Source organism: Triplophysa dalaica, chromosome 4, assembly GCF_015846415.1.
Source record: "Triplophysa dalaica isolate WHDGS20190420 chromosome 4, ASM1584641v1, whole genome shotgun sequence".
In the NCBI taxonomy this organism is placed as follows: Eukaryota; Metazoa; Chordata; class Actinopteri; order Cypriniformes; family Nemacheilidae; genus Triplophysa; species Triplophysa dalaica.
Genome location: NC_079545.1, coordinates 27,759,839 through 27,780,086, shown reverse-complemented (window position 1 = coordinate 27,780,086; position 20,248 = coordinate 27,759,839). Strand labels below are relative to the sequence as shown.

Below are 20,248 nucleotides of genomic sequence, written 5' to 3'. Positions count from 1 at the left end.
GTGTATTTATTTTTTCCTCGTGTGATGTCAGTTCCCAGCACTCAGAGCCCCAAAACTAACACAGTTCGACTTTTCAGAACCTGCTTTAATGAGTGTGTCTAAACATGAGCCGTGTGTGTTTCCTCTGCAAACACACACACACACACACACACAGAGGTCTGGTGGCTGAGGTCGAGACCCTCGCTCTGATTTAGAAAACTCATCGCTCTCTGTCTAAATGATAAACAGAAGCCCCGGTGTCATCCATCACATCTCTTCCTGTTTGACTCTCAGCACACATACGTTTCATCATCACGCTTACGGAGACTTTCAGCGACTTCTCAAAAGATCCTCTGAGATATGTGTCCGTACTTTGGAGTTCAATGTTGTTTGGTTTCCAATGTTCTTCAAAAAATCTTCCTTTGTGTTCTGCAGAAGAAAGAAAGTCACACGGGTTTGACGTGACGCGAAGCAAAAATGATAAGCTGCATAAGATCTTACATTTACTTCATACTTTATTCTGGATTGGTATTTACAAATCAAACAAGAGGAATGTGGCTGTGAGTTTGACTGTTGTGGGTGTTCGCGGTCGCTGGTGAATTCTGATTGGTTGATGGTTTACAGTTGCTCCTCCTTTACTGTGAGTCTGTGAGATTTATGCATCTCTCTTCATTCAGTTTTAAGAGTCATTCATGTTGAAGGTTTTTTTGTGTAGTTTGTGCCGGTAGATAATGATTCATATTGTTGATCTGTGTGCTGCACATCTTTAGGACGCTACTGAATAAATTTACATTTGAGTTCGTTGTTGGATGAGCTAAAGAAGATCTCTCATGAGGGTTTTGGAGGAACGAGCATCACTGGTCATACTGGATCTGTTTTACACTGTCACACAGTCAGTCTGTGAGTCCAGAGATTTAGTGATGAGTCTCACAATCTAACAGAATGAGTGAAAAACACCACCACCCACCATCACCAGTTACTCTCTCCCCCTCTCTCCCTCTCTCTCTCTCTCTCTCTCTCTCTCTCTCTCGCTGGCTCTCTCTCTTTCTCTCACTCCCTTGTTTTCTCTCTCTCTCTCTCTCTCTCTCTCTCTCTCTCTCTCTCTCTCTCCCTCGCTCTCCGTATCTCTCTCCCTCTCTCACTCGGTCTCTCTCCCTCGCACTCTCTCTCTCGCTGGCTCTCTCTCTTTCTCTCACTCCCTTGTTCTCTCTCTCTTTCTCTCACTCCCTTGTTCTCGCTCTCTCTCTTTCTCTGCTCAACTTCTGCATATTCGCAGTTTCCCCACAAAGCAAATGAGACAAAGCAGAGAAATGTTCTCAGCTACCTAAACAGAGACTGATAGTAATATAGACAGTCATTTTCTTATTTCATAAAAGATTTTAAAAAATCCATGTGAACATCCCCATGCACACTAAGTAAAACATCTGTCAGATTTAGCTGACTTCAAAAGTTATTGAGTAGGTGGACACGCACGTCCGCACACACATACGTCTGGTTTATTATCTCTGTGGGGGCAGTCCATATATAATTTATACTGTACAAACTGTATATTTTCTCCCTTAAACTTAAAGATCATAGAAAACTTTTGCATTTTTAGATTTAAATAAAGTATCGTTCTGGATGATTTATAAGCTTTTGTGCCGGTGAGGACCTCAAACGGTGACACTAGTCCTCATGAGTCAGTGTGTATTCAGGTTCAGGTCCCCACTGAGATAAAAACAAGACCACACACACACAAACACACACACTACTCTGCTGCTATTTCAGTGTATGTCCATATAACACACTGTCTCCTGAAATATACGCAATACACACACACAGACACACATGCATGCACAGACACACACTCACGAACACACACACACACTTCCCGCCTATAAAACTGACAGGTATTATAACTTCTCAGTAAATCTCTCGAATAACCATGTGTGTGTGTGTGTGTTTGTGTGTGTGTGTGTGTGTGTGTGTGCGTTGTGCAGGAAAAGCCTCGTACGAGGAAACATTTTGATCCAGGAAAGTCTAAAGTGGAAACATGTTCATCTGGTTTTGATTTGTCTGGATGTTTGAGCGTTTCGAGCGTGTGAAAGACGAGCTTCATCATCCAGACAAAACCCCTCAGTTTGTCTCACTTTATCTCCATTAATCTCTTTCTCTCTCGCTGTCGCTCAGATTTTAATCCGATCCATGTGTCTTTTCAGCTCATCGCACCAATTCTGTCTCATTATTGTCTGAGCTGTTTCTCATGTAAATACAAAACCTGCATTCTGACAAGTTTAGAAGACATCTCTACCATGACTCATTACCACAATACTAAAGTTCTCAATATGAACTCAAAGAATATCTTTATAATAGCTCGATATACGGTATACTGTACGTATATCATCAGTCCAAACATTTGTGTATAATTTGATTCAGGAACTATTTTAGTTTTTTTATTGAATAATTCATTAAAAAAAACGAAATAAGTCAATCGCATTCAAAGAGTTCTGTATTGTGTAGTTGAAATAAAAAGACACTCATCACATCTTGCATCATCATGTATACTTTATTCAAATAAAACATCATTCACATTCTGCTTTTTATCGTCATGTATGTACTGAACCTCTCGTGATGTCAAGCTGATGAGTCCCGCTCAGCCTAACCAATGTGCAGACTACTGTACAAACGATAAATCCTGAACAGGTAGTCTGAACACTGGGCAGACGGGGCGGGTGAAATGACCACACGCGCCCGCGGTCACGGGACGTCTCATAAATAAACACCCGGTGAAACTGATGACCTCTGTAAACTTACCACACGTGTGGCAGCGGTAGACGGCCGTGACTGATCGCTCATGTAGTGATGAAGTCTGAAACAAAATCAAAGTATGACGGTGAGAGAGTGACATCTTCCTGTTTCCTGCAATGCGTTCACTGTGGTTTTGCGTCAACCCTAAAAACCTCTGCTGCATCTGCTGTCACACGCTTGACACCACTCACAATCGAAAATTTCACTCGTCCGCATTCGCCCACATTCCACAACAAATTCTCAATTCTAACGTTATGCCGCATTTATTCAATTTAGCACATCAAATTACATTTATTTGATTTGAATGTAAATCTAAATGCCGAACCATAAGACTCAAAACTCATACTGCACCTTGCACTTCTCCCTGAATTCTCCTGAATGCATCTACAGGACCTCAGTGAGACACAGACAGCGGCAGAAGAGGTGGCCCGCGAAGGTCTCCAAATGAAAAGCTTTTGACTTTTCCCCTGCACGGATCTCAGTGCGCTCCACATCCAGCTTCCAGTAGTTTACATCCCGAGTGATGGATTGGAAAAACCCGCTTTTCCCAAAATGCGCTTGGTCATGAGGACGGAGGCGATCTGGACGCGGCGACTCGCAGGCTTGACGTGGCAGCGCTGTTAACCAACTCAACTAGTGAAAGAGTGAAAGAGCAGAAGGAGGCGGGACTCTGCCCCCGTTCCTCCCCGTCTGCATTTCTGTTATTTTTTTCCTGCTCTTTTCGGGGGGGGCGGGGGCGACAGGAAGTGGATGGGCAAAGGTCAACAGGAAGTAAAGCGCATTAATTCGCCACATGTGTGCATGTGTCACTTCTTTTAGGCGAGGGGGGTGGAAGCGCGGGACGAGAGCATGGCTAGCAGGATTGGCGGCGATTGGAAAATGCGAGTGTGACCGTTACGGGGGGAGACGAGCGTGTCAGCTTTTAGCGCGTGTGGGAGTGAGCTTTGCGACTCCGCATGGCTTTGTAGCGCTGCAGGAATGTCGGAGTTTCTTGGCAAGACGGCGGGCTTGTAATAACTCCAGATGTGCGGGCCTGTGGTGGCTCTCAGCATGCTGGCGTGTTTTTTCTTCTCAAGGCGATTTCCTTTCCCTGTCCGGCTCGAATAAAGAGGCCTTTATGCTCTCGCCCCCCTCCGTGTATACGTTGGGTAACTGGGTCGAAATGAGGACCAGATTTTGTGGGGAATAACTGAAGGAAGGAAAGACCCATCGAAGATCAACTGTACAGCGTCGCCAACTCATGACAGGACCGTCCCGAACAAACACTTCATCTGCGTTAGTTAAGCGAATGGCGCTTGAAATGTTCGGTTCTAGTTCCTCTTTGTGTCTAGTCTCGCGTGCTGTTGAATTCTGGGTAATGTGTCTGAGTCATGGGTGAGCACGGTGGGTTTTTTGGCCAAGCTTTGGGTGGCGACTGTGTTTGCTTTGGCTACAGTTTCTCGACTCAGAACGCCTCCGTGGGGAGATGGATCAGCAGTCTTGCAAAGACAAATACACCAAATAACACAGAACAATGTGCCTGAATCTTTATAAGGAAAAATGTAATTAAAAGGAGATTTATATGCATATTAAATATACATTTCAACAAAATCATATTCAATGTAATGAAACAAATGAATACATTTAACGTTCATTGCAAAAATACATAATGCACACAAATACAAGGAACATGTTATTTAATTAGACCGGCCTATTGCTAATAATACTCGAGACAAAAGAAAATCAAACAATGGGAATATAAAAAGTTTAGTTAGTTCAGAAATGAAAAAGTACAGGACGTACTTGCCAAACTCATAAGATTTCTGTTGAACTCAATGTAGGAATTACCTTTCGATACAAGTATGCAGTATGTTCAGAAAACATCAAAAAGATATGTTTTATTCTTACCTCTGTAAGTATATCTGAAATCTTCTTTGGGTTTCCACGGCTGAACTCTGAGAGAAGAGAAACAGTTGATGTTAAGATTGTTTTAAGCATCATGACACGTGTGAATGTCTGGATTTTTAGGGCTGAACGGGGGACTGAACGTCTTCTGTTCATCTACGTGTGAGGTTGTTTGAGAGCAGACTTCAAAGCAGCGCGCTGAGGGTTAATGCACTAAACATGTGTCTGTTGATGTGTTACGTTTTCACTTTACTTCTTTTTACTGCTGGACCAAAGATAGACCATTTGAGCTCAGGATGAGCGAAGGAGCTCAGAAAAATACAACACACACACAGAGTTGTGTTGCACTGCAGATGAATTCTGTGCTAAATGCAAACAAAACGATATCAACTGACGATATCAGTCAATGTATTTATAAAGATCATTAAAAAGTCTTCTTTAAATATATCTGTGTTGTAGCCATTTGTGTAGAGTTTTTCTTCTAGTGGTTTGACTGCAGTTGAACTTCTTTTCTTTAATAATACGCTCAGCTTTCTCCGGCACTCAGAACCTCCGCTGCGTGCCAGCTCTTAGATTGTGATGTTTTTTTTTCTACTTTTGAGAATGAATTAAAGACAGAAAGAAAAGGAAAAACTGTGTTTGAAAATTGTCGTTGGCCTCTGCTGACGGCGCAGTCATTCTGGTAATGAGGGGTTAGAACGCCGTTATTGCTCCCATATGTCTCCCAGCGTCTCGCTGGCCTTTGATGTGAACCCAACACACCAGTGCTGCTCACTCCTACACACACACACAGAGAGAGAGAGAAAGAACGAGAGAGAGAGAGAGAGAGAGAGAGAGAGATGGATTGAGAGAGAGACAAAGATAGAGAGAGACACAGAAAGAGAGATGGATTGAGAGAGAGAGAGAGAGAGAGAGAGAGAGAGAGAGAGAGAGAGGAATGGATGGATGGATGGAGAGAGAGAGAGAGAGAGAGAGAAGGATTGAGAGAGAGAGATGGATTGGGAGAGAGAGAGGAATGGATGGATTGAGAGAGAGAGAGAGAGAGAGAGAGACAGAGAGAGAGAGAGAGAGAGAGACAGAGAGAGAGAGAGAGAGCGAGAGTGAGAGAGAGAGAGAGAGACAGAGAGAGAGAGAGAGAGAGAGAGAGAGAGAGAGACAGAGAGAGAGAGAGAGACAGAGAGAGAGAGAAATGGATTGAGAGAGAGAGAGAGAGAGAACAAGAGAAACACACACACACATATATATACACACACACACACACACACACAGAAAGGGAGAGAGAGAGAGAGAGACAGAGAGAGAGAGAGAGAGAGAGAGAGAGAGACAGAGAGAGAGAGAGAGAGAGAGAGAGACAGAGAGAGAGAGAGAGAGAGAGAGAGAGAGAGAGAGAGAGAGAGAGAAACACACACATATACAGTATACGCACACACACACAGAAACATGCACAAAAACACACACAGACTCACACAGAGAAAGGGAGAGAGAGAGCAAGAGAAACACACACACAGATATACACACTGAAAGGGAGAGAGAGAGAACTAGAGAAACAGACACACACACATATATACACACAAGCACAAACAGAAACATGCACAAACACAAATAGAGAAACACACATTGAAGCATAAGGTTTTATTCTGTATTTCTGTGTTTAGTTGTATTTCTTCATTCATTATCACGTCTGCTTTTGTTTTATTCAACAGCTCATGTCTGTTCTTACAGCATATTCATACATGCGTGTGCATGTGCGAGCGTTCACATGCCTCTCAATAGATATTTGTGTTGAGATTATCACAGCAGGCTCACAGTCAGCCGTGTGAAGTGTGTTTGTGAATCCACTCTCAACTTCCTTCACTTTTACAACCGCGTCTGCATGAGTCACACCAAAAACATGACGTCATGTGCATTGGATTTTTCACAAATTTGCGTCTTTTCGTGACTTTCTATGTGATTGTACGCGCGTGTTTGGTGTGAACTCGCCATTATTGTTTGTCATCTTTTTCCAGGTCAAATGAACGAAATGGTTGACCGTGATCACTCTGGGAGATCCGGACGAGACCTCATGAGAACATACAGAGAATCATTCTTTATGTGTGGCGGGGGTTAGAGGTCAGAGGTCAGGCCTGATATACACTGCTGTCTGACTTCTCACCCCCTGATAACTTCCATGCATGTGTGTGCGTGTTGGTTTTATTTTGAGAATAAACACAATAACCTCTAAGTGACCGTCTCTTTAAATATCTATTTTCAGATTCAAAAAAACATAAACGTACAACTTTTTCTTTTTTTGTGACTTTTCCCAGTCATAAGTTTAACCCGAAATTGATACCTTAAAGTCTACAGTGTGTCACGATATCGCGCTAGCGTGATAAGACAAGACAACCAATCATAAGCCGTCTCTGTGCTTACCTCATTAATATTCATGAAGTTTGCTGCATCACAGAAATGTTCACGCACTTCATTAAGTTTCATGTCGGCGTGTTGGTTTCCGTGTTCTTTAAAAACCCAATGAATTGGTTTCATGAGCGCAATTTTCCTTCCACACGAAACTGGCAGGCACATGTGAACACTGCGTCGCCAAATCAGATCGTCAGAATTAACCCAAACTTTCAGACGTCCAAGTGCAACACTTTTACTGGTCTGCCTGAAAAAAAACAAAGATCTTCAAATCCTCTGTGCTTATTTTAGAAGTGCGCTATAGAAACTTTGGAGTCATGGCATGACATGGCATCAAACTTACAGAAAATAAGTATACATCAAGTTTATTTTATTAAGTACACTTAGGATCAAGTATATTTTAAGGTATACTTTATGTAAGAATTACACTAATATCAATGCACTAGTATACTTATACAACTTAAAGTGTAACAGTAGTAAATGTTGAGTTTACAACTACGTCTCTCATTTGCAACAATACTACAATACTGATTATTACTAGTTCAATACTAGCAGTAACACACTTATAAAAGGATGAAATGACGCTTTGAAGTATACTCAAGTTCTCTTGAAGTGAATTGAACATCACACTCGAGTAGTTTTCAAACCTTATGAATGATCAGACGGATAATATTCTGCCTCACATGATCCTTCACTCTCAGTCTCGCCTCTTCTCTCTCAAATCTGGCTGAGCAAAAGGAAAAGTGTGAGTCATGATGTGTGCATGTGTTGCTACGGTTTCATCAATGATGTCATCCCGCGCGCTCCATAGCAAATGCATCTGATGATGAACACCTGAGCAATAGGACACACTTTACACACGGCCAACAAAAGTCACAAACTCAAAGGGAGAGTTGAACCGGCAGGGCTCGTGGTCTCTGCCGCCGGAGGCATGGCTGGTTCTTTTTCCGTCTCGCTGCAGATGCTTTGGGTTGGATGATGTTGGGTTTTTACGGGCGTGGTGCTCGCTCGTGCGGTGGGGGAATACCGGGCCGTGCCCGCTGGGCTCCGGGCCCCTGACGGCCGGCCAGATGGCTGTGGCGCACCAGCCGGGCTGCATTCTGCGTGGCCCGCCCGCCCTGACGGTTTATTTTAGGTCCGTCGGCCCTAATGAGTTCCAGCCGTGTGTGGTGGAGTAAAACCTCTCGCCTACAGTTATATGCAGCACACACACACACACACTCATTTAAAAAGTCACTTTTATGAAACGAGGACCTAGAAACCTGAGCAGACACAAAACAACAAACTGAAAACCACAGCAGACCTTAGCAACCGCGTAGCAACACTATAACTGTGTAAAGATCTGTAAAGATCTCTGTTTAATTTTTATTTCCCTTTGCTTTTGACGTCTTGTGGTTTCATATGAATGACTGAACGGTTCCAGATCAGACCTCATAAAAAAAAAAGAATCAGACATGAAGCATCAGACTCACAATCACAACATCAAACTGAATTAATTATTCAAAGAAGCTTTATTGGCATGATAAACACATTTTTACAAAGCCAAAGCACAGGAAAATCTGTATCTCTCTCTCTCTCTCTCTCTCTCTCCCTCCCTCTCTGTCTCTTACTTTCTCTCTCTCTCTCTCTCTCTCTCTCTCTCTCTCTCTCTCTCTCTCCCCCTCTCTCTCTGCCCCCCATCTCTCTCACTCTCTCTCTTTAAATTAATATATTCATTTATTTTGTGAAATATAGAAATTGTAATTAAATGTTGACCTCTCTCTCTCTCTCTCTCTCTCTCTTTCTCTGTCAATTTTAATTCGAAGTACTTCTTTAACATGATTCCGTTTAGTAACAATATTGCCAACGCACAAAACACGTAATGCTGTCTTTTTCTCTCCCTCTCTATTCTCTGTCTCTCTCTCTCGTTCTCCCTCTCTCTTTGTCGTCCTCTACAGGAGAAAGAGAAGAAGTACATGCTGCAGGTGGACAATCTGAAGTTCAGAGATGTTGAAAAGGGTTTCATGTCCAGCAAACACATCTTTGCTCTGTTCAACACCGAGCAGAGGTCAGAAAAATTCACAACACCAAAGAAATGGACTTTAAAGCGTCTTATTTAGACGGTTACATCAGTCCGGAGTGAATTCAGATTTGAACACATGCCATGCACATTAACAGGAACGTGTATAAGGATTACCGGCAGCTGGAGTTGGCGTGTGAGAGTCAGGAGGAGGTGGACGGATGGAAGGCTTCGTTCCTGCGTGCCGGCGTCTATCCCGAGCGTGTTGTGGTGCGTGTTCATCTGCGTGATCTTTAACAGAAACATTCAGTCGTGTGATGTTAATAACAGCATTTTTTGTTCTCTCTTCTCTCTCTGTCAATCCCTGTTATGTCACACTAGGAGAAGGAGAAGGTACTAGCTGACGTGTGATTCACTTTTGCTCAGTTTTCATTTCTCCTGGTGTCCTGGAGCTTGACGTTAAGGTTTCTGTGTGTGTTTGTGTATATGTGTGTGTGTGTGTGTGTGTGTTTGTATGTTTGTGTGTGTGTATGCGTGTGTGTGTGTGTGTGTAGAGTGATGGCGGTGAGGAGAACGGTTCAGACAATTTCATGCACTCCATGGACCCTCAGCTGGAGAGGCAGGTGGAGACCATCCGTAACCTGGTGGACTCCTACATGGCCATCGTCAACAAAACCGTACGAGACCTGGTGCCCAAGACCATCATGCATCTGATGATCAACAATGTAAGCAAAAAAAGATGACAAAAAAATCAGTGATGTAGTTTGCCGTCTGGCATTACTATATTTTCTAGGTCTTTCAAACGATTAATCGTGATTAATCGCATCCAAATCGCATTTATATTTGCCAATAATAAAGATTTATGTTAATGGTGATTAATATGAATATTTTTCTTAAATACAGTTGTGTTCAAAATTATTCAACCCCCACTGAAATTGATTGTTTTGGTCGGTTTGACATTGATTATGATCATTCAGTCATCCTGCTTACAATTAAATCAAAGAGGCACGTGTAGGTCAGACAAATATAACATAACATTTATAATGAAATAACCACAAATGTCTTTTCTGAGCTCACATCATTATCAGTTTTATTCAACCCCTAAGTGACATTCAATCTTAGTACTTAGTACAACATCCTTTTACAGTTATAACAGCTTTTAAACGTGAAGCATAGCTTGACACAAGTGTCTTGCAGCGATCTACGGGTATCTTCGCCCATTCATCATGGGCAAAAGCCTCCAGTTGAGTCACATTCTTAGGCTTGCGCACTCCAACTGCTTTCTTTAAGTCCCACCAGAGGTTCTCAATCGGATTTAAGTCTGGTGACTGCGATGGCCACTTCAAAATGTTCCAGCCTTTAATCTGCAACCATGCTCTAGTGGACTTGGAGGTATGCTTGGAATTATTGTCCTGTTGAAAGGTCCAACGTCTTCCAAGCCTCAGGTTTGTGACGGACTGCATCACATTGTCATCCAATATCTCCTGGTACTGAAGAGAATTCATGGTACCTTGCACACGCTGAAGCTTCCCAGTACCTGCAGAAGCAAAACAGCCCCAAAGCATGATTGACCCCCCGCCATGCTTCACAGTAGGCAAGGTGTTCTTTTCTTCATAGGCCTTGTTCTTCCTCCAGCGTTGATCCATGGGCCCAAACAGTTCTAATTTTGTTTCATCAGTCCACAGAACACTATCCCAAAACTTCTGTGGTTTGTCCACATGACTTTTGGCATACTGCAGTCGACTCTTCTTATTCTTTGGGGACAGCAAGGGGGTGCGCCTGGGAGTTCTGGCATGGAGGCCTTCATTACGCAGGGTGCGCCGTATTGTCTGAGCAGAAACTTCTGTACCCACATCTGACAAATCTTTTCTCAGTTCCTCAGCAGTCACACGGGGACTTTTCTCCACTCTAGAAGGAGCTGAGTATCACAGTCATTTTAAAGCTGCCTAATTGGTGCTTATTAGGCTTTATTGCTGCTCCCTGATATCCACAGGTGTTTTCAATACCTGATTGAAAACACTTCATTGAACCTCTGTTCTTCAGAGTGGTAGTCTTTAAGGGGTTGAATAATTATGTCAATGAAGAATTCACAAAAGAAACATTTACTACTGTATTACAAAACTAATTGATGTCATTTTAGTTGCATATGGTTCTTTAAGAAGTCCTTGTAGGATTTCATTCTGAATACAATTACAAATGTACACTAAATTCCCTAAAACCATTTACAGCATTGGGGGTTGAATAATTTTGAACACAACTGTAAATGCGTATTTTTGTAGTTATACAACTTTTATTCTGGACACGAAGAAATTTTATTCGTTTGACAGCCCTGATTTGAACCTTCCTGCATTTTCAGTGCTTACTAAAAAATAATCTGATTCCTTTTTTTTCCCTCAGACATTTTTTTCTTTTCATATGTTTTTTATTTATATATTTTCCAAAGAAACAGAAAAAAACAAGAGCATCCAACATACAGAATATAGAGTTTCCAAAAATAAATTAATAATAATAATAATAATAATAAATAAAGAAAGAATGGCCCTCAGACATTTTTATTTAAGTGTTCTTACCTATTTCAATTTTTTTTCTAAAATAGAACCTTTTTTAAATAAATGTGATTTACTGGGGTTAATATTAAGCATATGTACTGTCTAGACAGTTTTATCGGTCGCACACGCACACGCCTGGCCTGAACTTAACTTCTGGTGTGTGTTTGTTGATCGGTCTGGCTAATGACTAATAGTATAAGTATTTTTATTTAATTTAATTTATAGTCAAATTCATTTAAATTATTATTACATTTTATTGTATAGTAATTGTATTAAACTTATTGTATATTAACTTAACAATTGGTTGAATGGGTCACATTAGTTTGTCGCATTTAAGTTTAGCAAAGTAACGTTTTTTCTACTTGTAACCCGAAATAAAGTTGGTTAGACATACTTTTAAGTTAAGTTGTAGCTAACGTGATTCGCTTGTTATTTCTTTTGCTTGTTATTAGAAATATACAAAAGGGACTCGATTCTTTGTGGATGTGTAACGTTTTGGCCACAAAAGTGTGCATGCGGTGTAACGTTTGTTTATGTTGTTTGAAACGTCTATATGTTGCTTGTATTTGGGATAAAGTAAATATTTTAGTTTAGTTTAGTAATGTCGTCCACACACGCCTAGTCCAAAGTTAACTTCCTGTCTGTGTTTGGTTTTAATATTTATTTAACTATTTATTTGATATTTAATTCACATTCATATTTATTTACATTTAATTGTAAATTTAATTAAATAAACTTATGCATAATATTCACCCCAGTAAATCAGATTTATTTAAAATAGGTTAGAACATGTAAATAAAAATGTCTGAGTGATAAAAAGTGAATCAGATAATATTTATAGTAAAGATTAAAATTAGGGCGATTTAAATTTAATTTAATTTAATAAAAACTACTCAACAGTCACTGATTCTTCGAGCAGGTCTACCAGAAGTTAAGTTTGTCCCACATATCCTTTGTTTATGTTGTTGCCGATATCCATATTTTTTAAGGCTGTATTAAGTGTTTTTTCTCCGTCCAGACGAAAGAGTTCATCAACGCCGAGCTGTTGGCTCAGTTGTACTCGTGCGGAGATCAAAACACGCTCATGGAGGAGTCGGCAGAACAGGCTCAGCGTCGAGATGAAATGCTGCGGATGTACTTTGCTCTGAAAGAAGCGCTGAACATCATCGGTGACATCAGCACCTCCACCATCTCCACTGCGCAGCCTCCGCCGGTGGACGACTCCTGGCTCCAGGTGCAGCGCTCCGGCTCGGGGGGACGGTATAATCTCTCAACCTTTTTCTATATTAAATACAAACATATCTGTGCGAATTTACAGTGAACATGAATCCCGTTCATAGGTGAACACAGCTCCACCTACTGTTCAAGTCTTCAGAATAATTCACTCTCTTAATATGTTCTTCCATAAGCTCACCAGCCACCAGTCCCACCCCTCAGAGACGGGCTCCTCCGCCGGCACGCCCAGGTTCTCGCGGCTCCGCCCCGGGCCCTCCAGCTGCGGGTGGGCCACCGCTTCCATCACGCCCAGGGTCGTCCCCGGACCCATTCGGTGGGGCTCCCCCTCAGGTCCCCTCCCGGCCTAACCGCGCCCCGCCGAGCGTGCCCAGGTGAGACTTTAAAGCCGATGATAGAAATACATTTGTCCGTGATATAATATCTATATATTATTTAGAATGTAAATGTGCAGCGCGACCCCGCAACATCATTTTGCTGCATTTTTTAAACACGCGCCATAGCTTTAATTCACCTGCTAGGGAATGACATACTGTAGATAAACTGCTTTAAGGTGTCTAACGCGTCACGTCTGTTTGCCGTCAGTCGGGGACTGTGAACTCCTCACCTGTGCAGTGGTGTGGGTGAGTTAACCGGTCAACACATTAACGTATCAATGATAAGAAGCCACTGAGAGACAATGTTGATCACCTCACACTTTTGTTATCGTTCAGACGTTCATCCATCAAGCTGTATATAACTGCGAGAGTCTCACCTGCTTCACACTCCGACATGTGTTCAAAACAGCTTTCATGCACCACGACACAGTGACATCACAACGCAGGACTTTTTTATGAGGCGGCTATTCATATAATTTGTACGATCTTTTACATATCTTCGTATCTGATTTAGGGTTGAAACTTCATCGGCGTTCTGCAAGTTCCTCTGAAGAAATAATTGATTAGTAGTTACTAGTTAAGTGTTAAATATTGTTATTAGATTACTGTCCAAGTTACTGTCTTCAAAGTATTTCATTACTTATTACTAATTACCATCATATATCAACTTTGAATAGTGATTCAAGGATAGACATGAAACTATTTTTATCCGTTCATGTAAATAATATAAAACTATGTAAGTAGTATTATTAACTGATCAAAGTATTACAAATGTGAGAATTATACATTAAAGCACGGATTTTAAAGTAAAACTTTGATGTCAATTCCAGTGTTGCGCACACATATATTACACACAGTATTTATTTAAATTACATTAGAAGTAACTAATTAAATTACAGAAAAAATAGGAGTAATCCCTTACTTTACTTTTTCCAAGGGAGAAGTAATTAAATTAAAGTAACTTATTACTAACAAACACTGTACTTTATTACTGAGTTTTCTAATAATCGCATGAATTAAATAAGCCACCTCATATAATAGTCATGAACTCATGTGAGATGAGACTGAAAGAGGAGAGATGACAGGAACAAACTTTAAGGCTACGGTTTTAGACTCCTCGTGTTTGCCGCTGAAGCTTTTTCGTGTTTTAGCTTGCGATGTGAGTTTTCATTCTGTCACTGACACACTCCCTCACGACACACACCTTTCATGTAAACCCTATGGCTTAATCCAAACTGTGTGTCTTTGATTTACGGGCTGAACTACAAAACCTCCGTCCTTTAGCAAAACTACATTTCACTTTCCAGGAACTCGATCGTCCCTCGTTAATGTTTGACTCAACACTGACGATTTAACACAAGAGCTCTTAAAGGGACAGTTCACAGAAAAAATGAAATTCTGTCATCGTTTACTCTCCCTCAGAAAGATAGATAGACCTTCAGGAGATATTTGGAAGAATGTCAGTAGCCAAACAGATCTCATCCCCCAGTTACTGCCATAGTAGGGAATTTAAATACTGTGGGAGTCAATGGGGGATGAGATCTGTTTGGTAACTGACATTCTTCCAAATATCTTCCTTTGTGTTTAGCAGAACAATGAAATAGGTTTGGAACAATATGAAGTTGAGTAAACGATGACAGAGTTTTTCTCTAAATGTCATGTCATTTAAAATCATCGTGAGCTCATTTGGATTATATTCTGAATATAGTTTTGAGTTTTCTGAAGTCAAACGATAATGTTTAAAGGAACAAACCCAAATCGAAATCTTATCGATTCTGATGTGAAGTGTCTTCACAGTTTCTTTCACGTCGCGGAGGTTTTGGACTTCAGAATGCGTTCAGCTTAGATCGGAGAGATGTTAACATGTTAACTGCGTGTCTTGCACATGCTTCCCTCCTCCCGTCACGCCGCCTCGACCCCTCCTGCTGATAATCGTTATTTTTCACAGAATTACAATCAGTGACCAGTGAGGACTTGTGCTTCTGGTATGTGTTCGCTTCTCAGCATCATCATCTCCTGCACGGCCCGCTGTCAGTGAGACCCTCAGAGACACAAAATCAACATCTGTTGCTTCCTTTTCTTTAAAGAGACACATTAGAAATATTCACTGGGCTGCAATATTTTTGACATCAGACAGCACGAAACTAAAGTTTGTGTTTGATTCCCAAAAATCAAAAAATGTGTAACGTAATTGAATATTTTTCTTCACTCTAAAATGTTTTTTTCTTAAAGGATATTTAGACGTTTCGTATACTTTATTCCAGATGCAAGATAGTTGAGAAGCAGAATGAGACCAACTTATAATGTCTTGTTTTCTATAAAAAATCTACTTAAATTAAGAGGGGAAGAATCTGCATATGGGGTATTAAAAAAAGATCATTAGTTTGACCTTTTTAATAATTAGTACTTAATTCAGGTTTATTTTTCTTACTCCACTGACCGGAATTTTTCTTGGTTTCTGAAAAATAGGAACAACGTTAAGTGAATTTATGCTTCAACCAGAACCATATACATTGCACACCATAATTTCCAAAATGTGAAAGTTGCTGATATCTTTTGTTAAAGCCTTATGTACAGACTAGTGCTGTCGAACGATTAATTCCATCCAAAATAAAAGTTTTTGTTTACATAATATATGTCTGTGTACTGTGCATATTAATTTGTATTTATAAGCACATACACAAACTGTGTATATATAGTAAATATTTTTATATATTTATCTATATTTACCAATAATTGAAATTATGACAAAACCAGAGTTTTTATAGTTTTGATTTTAGTTTTATCCATATTTTAAATTATATTTATTTTTAGATTTTTAGTTCCTGTGTTAATTTTAGTTAAAGTTTTGCTTTATATTTATTTTTGATGTTTTCATTTGATAATTTATTGGTTTATTTTTTATGTTGCTATAAGATGAATTATTTTTTATTTTAGTTTTACTTTAGTTTTTGTTTACTATTATAATTTTAGTGCTTAAAACTTATTTCTTGTTATTTTTTAGGCAACATTTCAATTAAACTTAATTCAATTTTTATTTTTGAGGCAACATTTTAATTTGTTCTTTAGATACATTTTCTAATAATTTTTTGATCAATATTTGATTTGATTTCAATGAACATTAACATTTAACCTCAAACTAAAATAACCTTAAACCTGTATTAGTTTTAATATTTTTCTTAAATATAAGAGATGTGTATGTGTTTATAAATAGAAAAATTATATTCAAGTACACAGACATTTGTTAAAGTATATTAAGTAAACACAAACTTTTTGGATGCAATTAATCGTTTGACAGCCCTAGTACAGACAGACCATACCGATACATGGAAAGAGATGTTGACAGTACACACACACTAGAGAAAAGCTCCTGTCACTCATCTTTTAGACAGACAGCAGCATCTCTCTCTCTGAGGGTCTCTGGGACAGACGTCAGATTCTCTAAAACACTGCATGAGCTCTCAGTATGTGATGAATGTTCCTGGGTTTAATGCATCTTAAGCTCTGTGAGCATCTGTAATAAATGACATTAAAGCCCATAAAACAAGTGTGTGGGGTAGTGAGGTTCTGTCCTGAAAATAAAACCTCAACACATCTCTAGAGTTACATCTGTTTGTATTCGACAAACTCCTGCTACCAGAGAATTTATAGCTCAGATAACATGAAGAATTAAAAAGCTTTAACTAAGATATCTTACGTCTGCCCCATAGACTTGTGTAAAGTATAAGTGCTTTAATGGAACTATGAGTGTTGCTTGTTTTTATCACTGGAGAGTTTATGATATAAACTGTGAAAATCAACAGTATGTCACAGATGTCGTATGTCAAACTTAATTTGTATTGAACCCAGAACATTCTTGTAAACAGCCGTTCAAAACTTCAGACAGTCAGTCGAATCTTTAAGCAGTTTGCAGAACGGCTCGTAGAAGGAGAAATTGTCAAAGCGTGCCCGACTGGAGGTCTCAGATCAGATTCTGTACCCTGCGTGCACTGTTAAAAACCCCCTGTAATTATCGTGCCTTTTTTACAGATTTCCTGCTTAAAAAAAATATATATATATTCTGTAATTTTACAGCGATTTTTTTTCTTTTATGGTATAGATTATTTTTTCTGGATTTTTTTTACAGCGTGTGTTATAAATCAGTATCATTATATTTGTTTGTACAACATCTGATCTCGTTGTATCTCATTATCATGTTCACATCATTATTTATGACCGCTCACACTGAAACACACGCGAGAAACATTCACACAAACACACACATCTGTGACCTTTAGGGTGAAGCTGATCAGCGGGGTCAAAGGTCAGATGGATTCCTTCCGTCTGCACATTGTCGTCTCATGGCATTTCATTCATTCATTCATGAGTTCTGTCTCTGTTTACTGTGTGTTTTTATGCAATGATTAAATATTTCAATTTAAGTAAAATCACACAAAGCCAAAAATAAGAAAAAAAAGAGTTAACCAAATATGAATCTCCAATTCATTTAAGTCTTTGACCCATCTGCATGTTGAATAATAAGAGTGAACACCATTTAGAAGATGACGGAGTTGTGAATGTGTGTGTGTCTCACTCATCTTCCTCTGTCTGTGTTTCCATGGCAGCCGACGACCCCCGGCCTCACCTACCCGACCCAACAGACCCACAGACTCCTCCTTCTTAGACTATTAAGCCCCTCCCACATGCGACAGACAGCTGGACAGACACGCCCATAACACGCTGAAACTCCTCCCCTCCCTGCAGACTTCATTTAAACACACACATGCAGAATGCCGCTGTACAGTTCAGACTCTAAATAGCACAATCTGATCATTATTTCTACAGATTCTCAAATAAAAAAAGTTTTCTACAGTGATTTTACCACAAGAACACTTGACCACGGTAAAACACCTCCAAACTGGGTTTCTTGTCTGGTTACTCATTGATAAAACATATGGATCACATATTGAACCGACAGGAGGTGCTGACAATTGCTCTGATTTCTGTTGCCTGATTTATTTTCATCGTCACGGTTTGTTTTTCTGATGCATTATCTCTGTCAAGCGTCTTCAGATAACTGCATCGGAATGAGTTCAGTTGTATTTCTCTACATTATTTTGGGGCTCTTCTTTTCTGTTTGTTTTATATGTGTGTCGGCTGAAGTGCTCCTTGAGGTCACGGGCCAGAAGACCACACTCGACTCCCCTGAAGGGTAATAAACTTTCCTGGAGTTACACCACTATTCATCTACTGACACACATCATGTATATCATCCAATGATGATCCTTGATTTTCCTCACGTATACAGTACACAGGAGAGTGCGTTTTGTCTTCTGGACTCGGGTCATTTAGAGTTGTCTGCTGAGGTTTGGCTTGTGTTTAACACTTATGCTTGTGTCTTGTTTTCTTTTTCTGCTTTCTCGGCTCAGTCGGCCGAACAATGGCAGCACTTCTCGCCCCGAGAGCCCCATAACCTCCTCATAACACCTCCTCGTCCCTTCTCCACTTTCTTCTTCTTCTTTTTCACCCTGCAAAACAAACCCATCATCACAAGAGAAACCAGGATCAGAGAGATGGAGGCCTTTTAAAGCATCTTCTCATGACGTCAGACAGGTGGCGGTGAGACGTCTCTCTTTGGTTGAACCCTCCTCCAGCTTCGAGTTCATCAAGATGTCACAGCTCTCTTTACGGCTCATTTTAAAGCGACAAACCACAACATGAGATGGTTTCTAGCGCAATATAGAAGTAGTGATAAAAATCCTTATTGTCCAAAACATGATGATTATGTGATCTGTTCACCTTGAGAAATCAAACATCCGTTCAGTAAATCAAAGAGGCTGGAATGAATTATAGAGTGCAATATATTTTCAGATCAGACATGTTTACGTCACGTGTTTCCAAGTTTAAAAGATATTCATGCTGTTTGGGGTGAACAGACGATCTGAAGTTTTGTGTGTTTACAGAAATTGTTCGTTTCATTTCATAGAAAGCTAATAGACTAATGCTCGAGACTGTCGAGACACTGCGATCAGAATGAGACACGCTTATCACACACTATAAACTGCTTACAGTTAAAGTATACAAAGAAACAGCTCGTACAACATAAACAAGCGTTTATGTTTACGTCCGGTACACATTCAAAAACAATATGAGCGCCTGTAGATTATTTCTGATAGTTATCAAAAGAAACCGAGAAGAACCGCTGCGTGTCTCGCCAACATTTTTAATTTAAACTACCACACCGGGGTTACCATACGGTTTGTTTAAATGCGTCAAACTACTGGACCCATACGAATTGTTTATAAAAAGTTACATAAAACAAAATTTAACAAACCGTTTATTTAATGTAATCATGTTATTAGACACAGACCTGAAGTTAAATGCCGCCCCCGGTGCGTGCGTCCGTTTAAACACATAATATAGGTTTTCTATGAAGCCCGTTGCATTATAAAGGTATTCATGAAGTTTCATAAAATGTTATGTTCTTGTTTTAAGTACAGTTACAAAGGTTACTGTATATACAGTTTATTCCTTAAAGGGTCTAAAATATAAAATAAAAGTATTTTGAGACAACGGTCAACTTTTGTGTGTGTGGATAATGCATCAAAGCCATGCATTGACATTTTGCAAAATATATAATATAATTTAAAGGGAGAGTTCACCCCAAAAAAATTCAATTAAAACCTGTTTTCACTCTCATGTGATTCAAAACCGCTCTGTTCATACAATAGCATTCGATGTTGTTTGGTTATCAATGTTCTACAACATATATTCTTTTGTATTCTGCAGATGAATGAAACTCATAAGGGTCAGTAATGACAAAGGTGAATAAATGAAAAAATAAAACATTTGGGTGAGCTGTCCCTTTAAGAACGAACAGGAGTAAATGTCACGGCTGGTCTATGCAGAGAAATCAGTGGTTTGTTCAGATGTTGTTTTGTAATGAAAGTGTCACGTGACCCTTCACACCAGTGTACTGTATTGTTGTTTGTTGTTTGAGAAAACAAAGCAAATTTTATTCTGAATCTGCAGTGGACCCTGAGTCTTAGCAAAACCTATCAACC

At 39.9% G+C, this 20,248-nt stretch overlaps 1 protein-coding gene across 8 annotated transcripts in view; it reads left to right on the top strand.

Annotated features, from left to right (window-relative positions):
• The window catches only part of dnm1a (dynamin 1a), a 42,630-nt gene extending 23,120 nt beyond the window's left edge, over positions 1-19,510 (top strand). For 2 of the 8 annotated variants that reach the window (XR_008906482.1, XR_008906483.1), the window contains exons 16-24: positions 8,985-9,094; positions 9,205-9,316; positions 9,428-9,439; positions 9,601-9,771; positions 12,614-12,855; positions 13,005-13,202; positions 15,154-15,190; positions 18,348-18,396; positions 18,614-19,510. Coding sequence is in view for 3 of the 8 variants with exons in the window: in XM_056745845.1 (XP_056601823.1) it covers positions 8,985-9,094; positions 9,205-9,316; positions 9,428-9,439; positions 9,601-9,771; positions 12,614-12,855; positions 13,005-13,202; positions 18,614-18,668 (900 nt within the window). In the remaining 5 variants the exon portion in view is untranslated. Of the gene's footprint in view, positions 1-8,984; positions 9,095-9,204; positions 9,317-9,427; positions 9,440-9,600; positions 9,772-12,613; positions 12,856-13,004; positions 13,203-13,413; positions 13,452-15,153; positions 15,191-17,809; positions 18,397-18,613 lie in introns of all 8 variants that reach the window. The other 6 variants (XR_008906480.1, XR_008906481.1, XR_008906484.1 and 3 more) reach the window with 5 other exon arrangements.
• Positions 19,511-20,248: the final 738 nt, after the last annotated feature.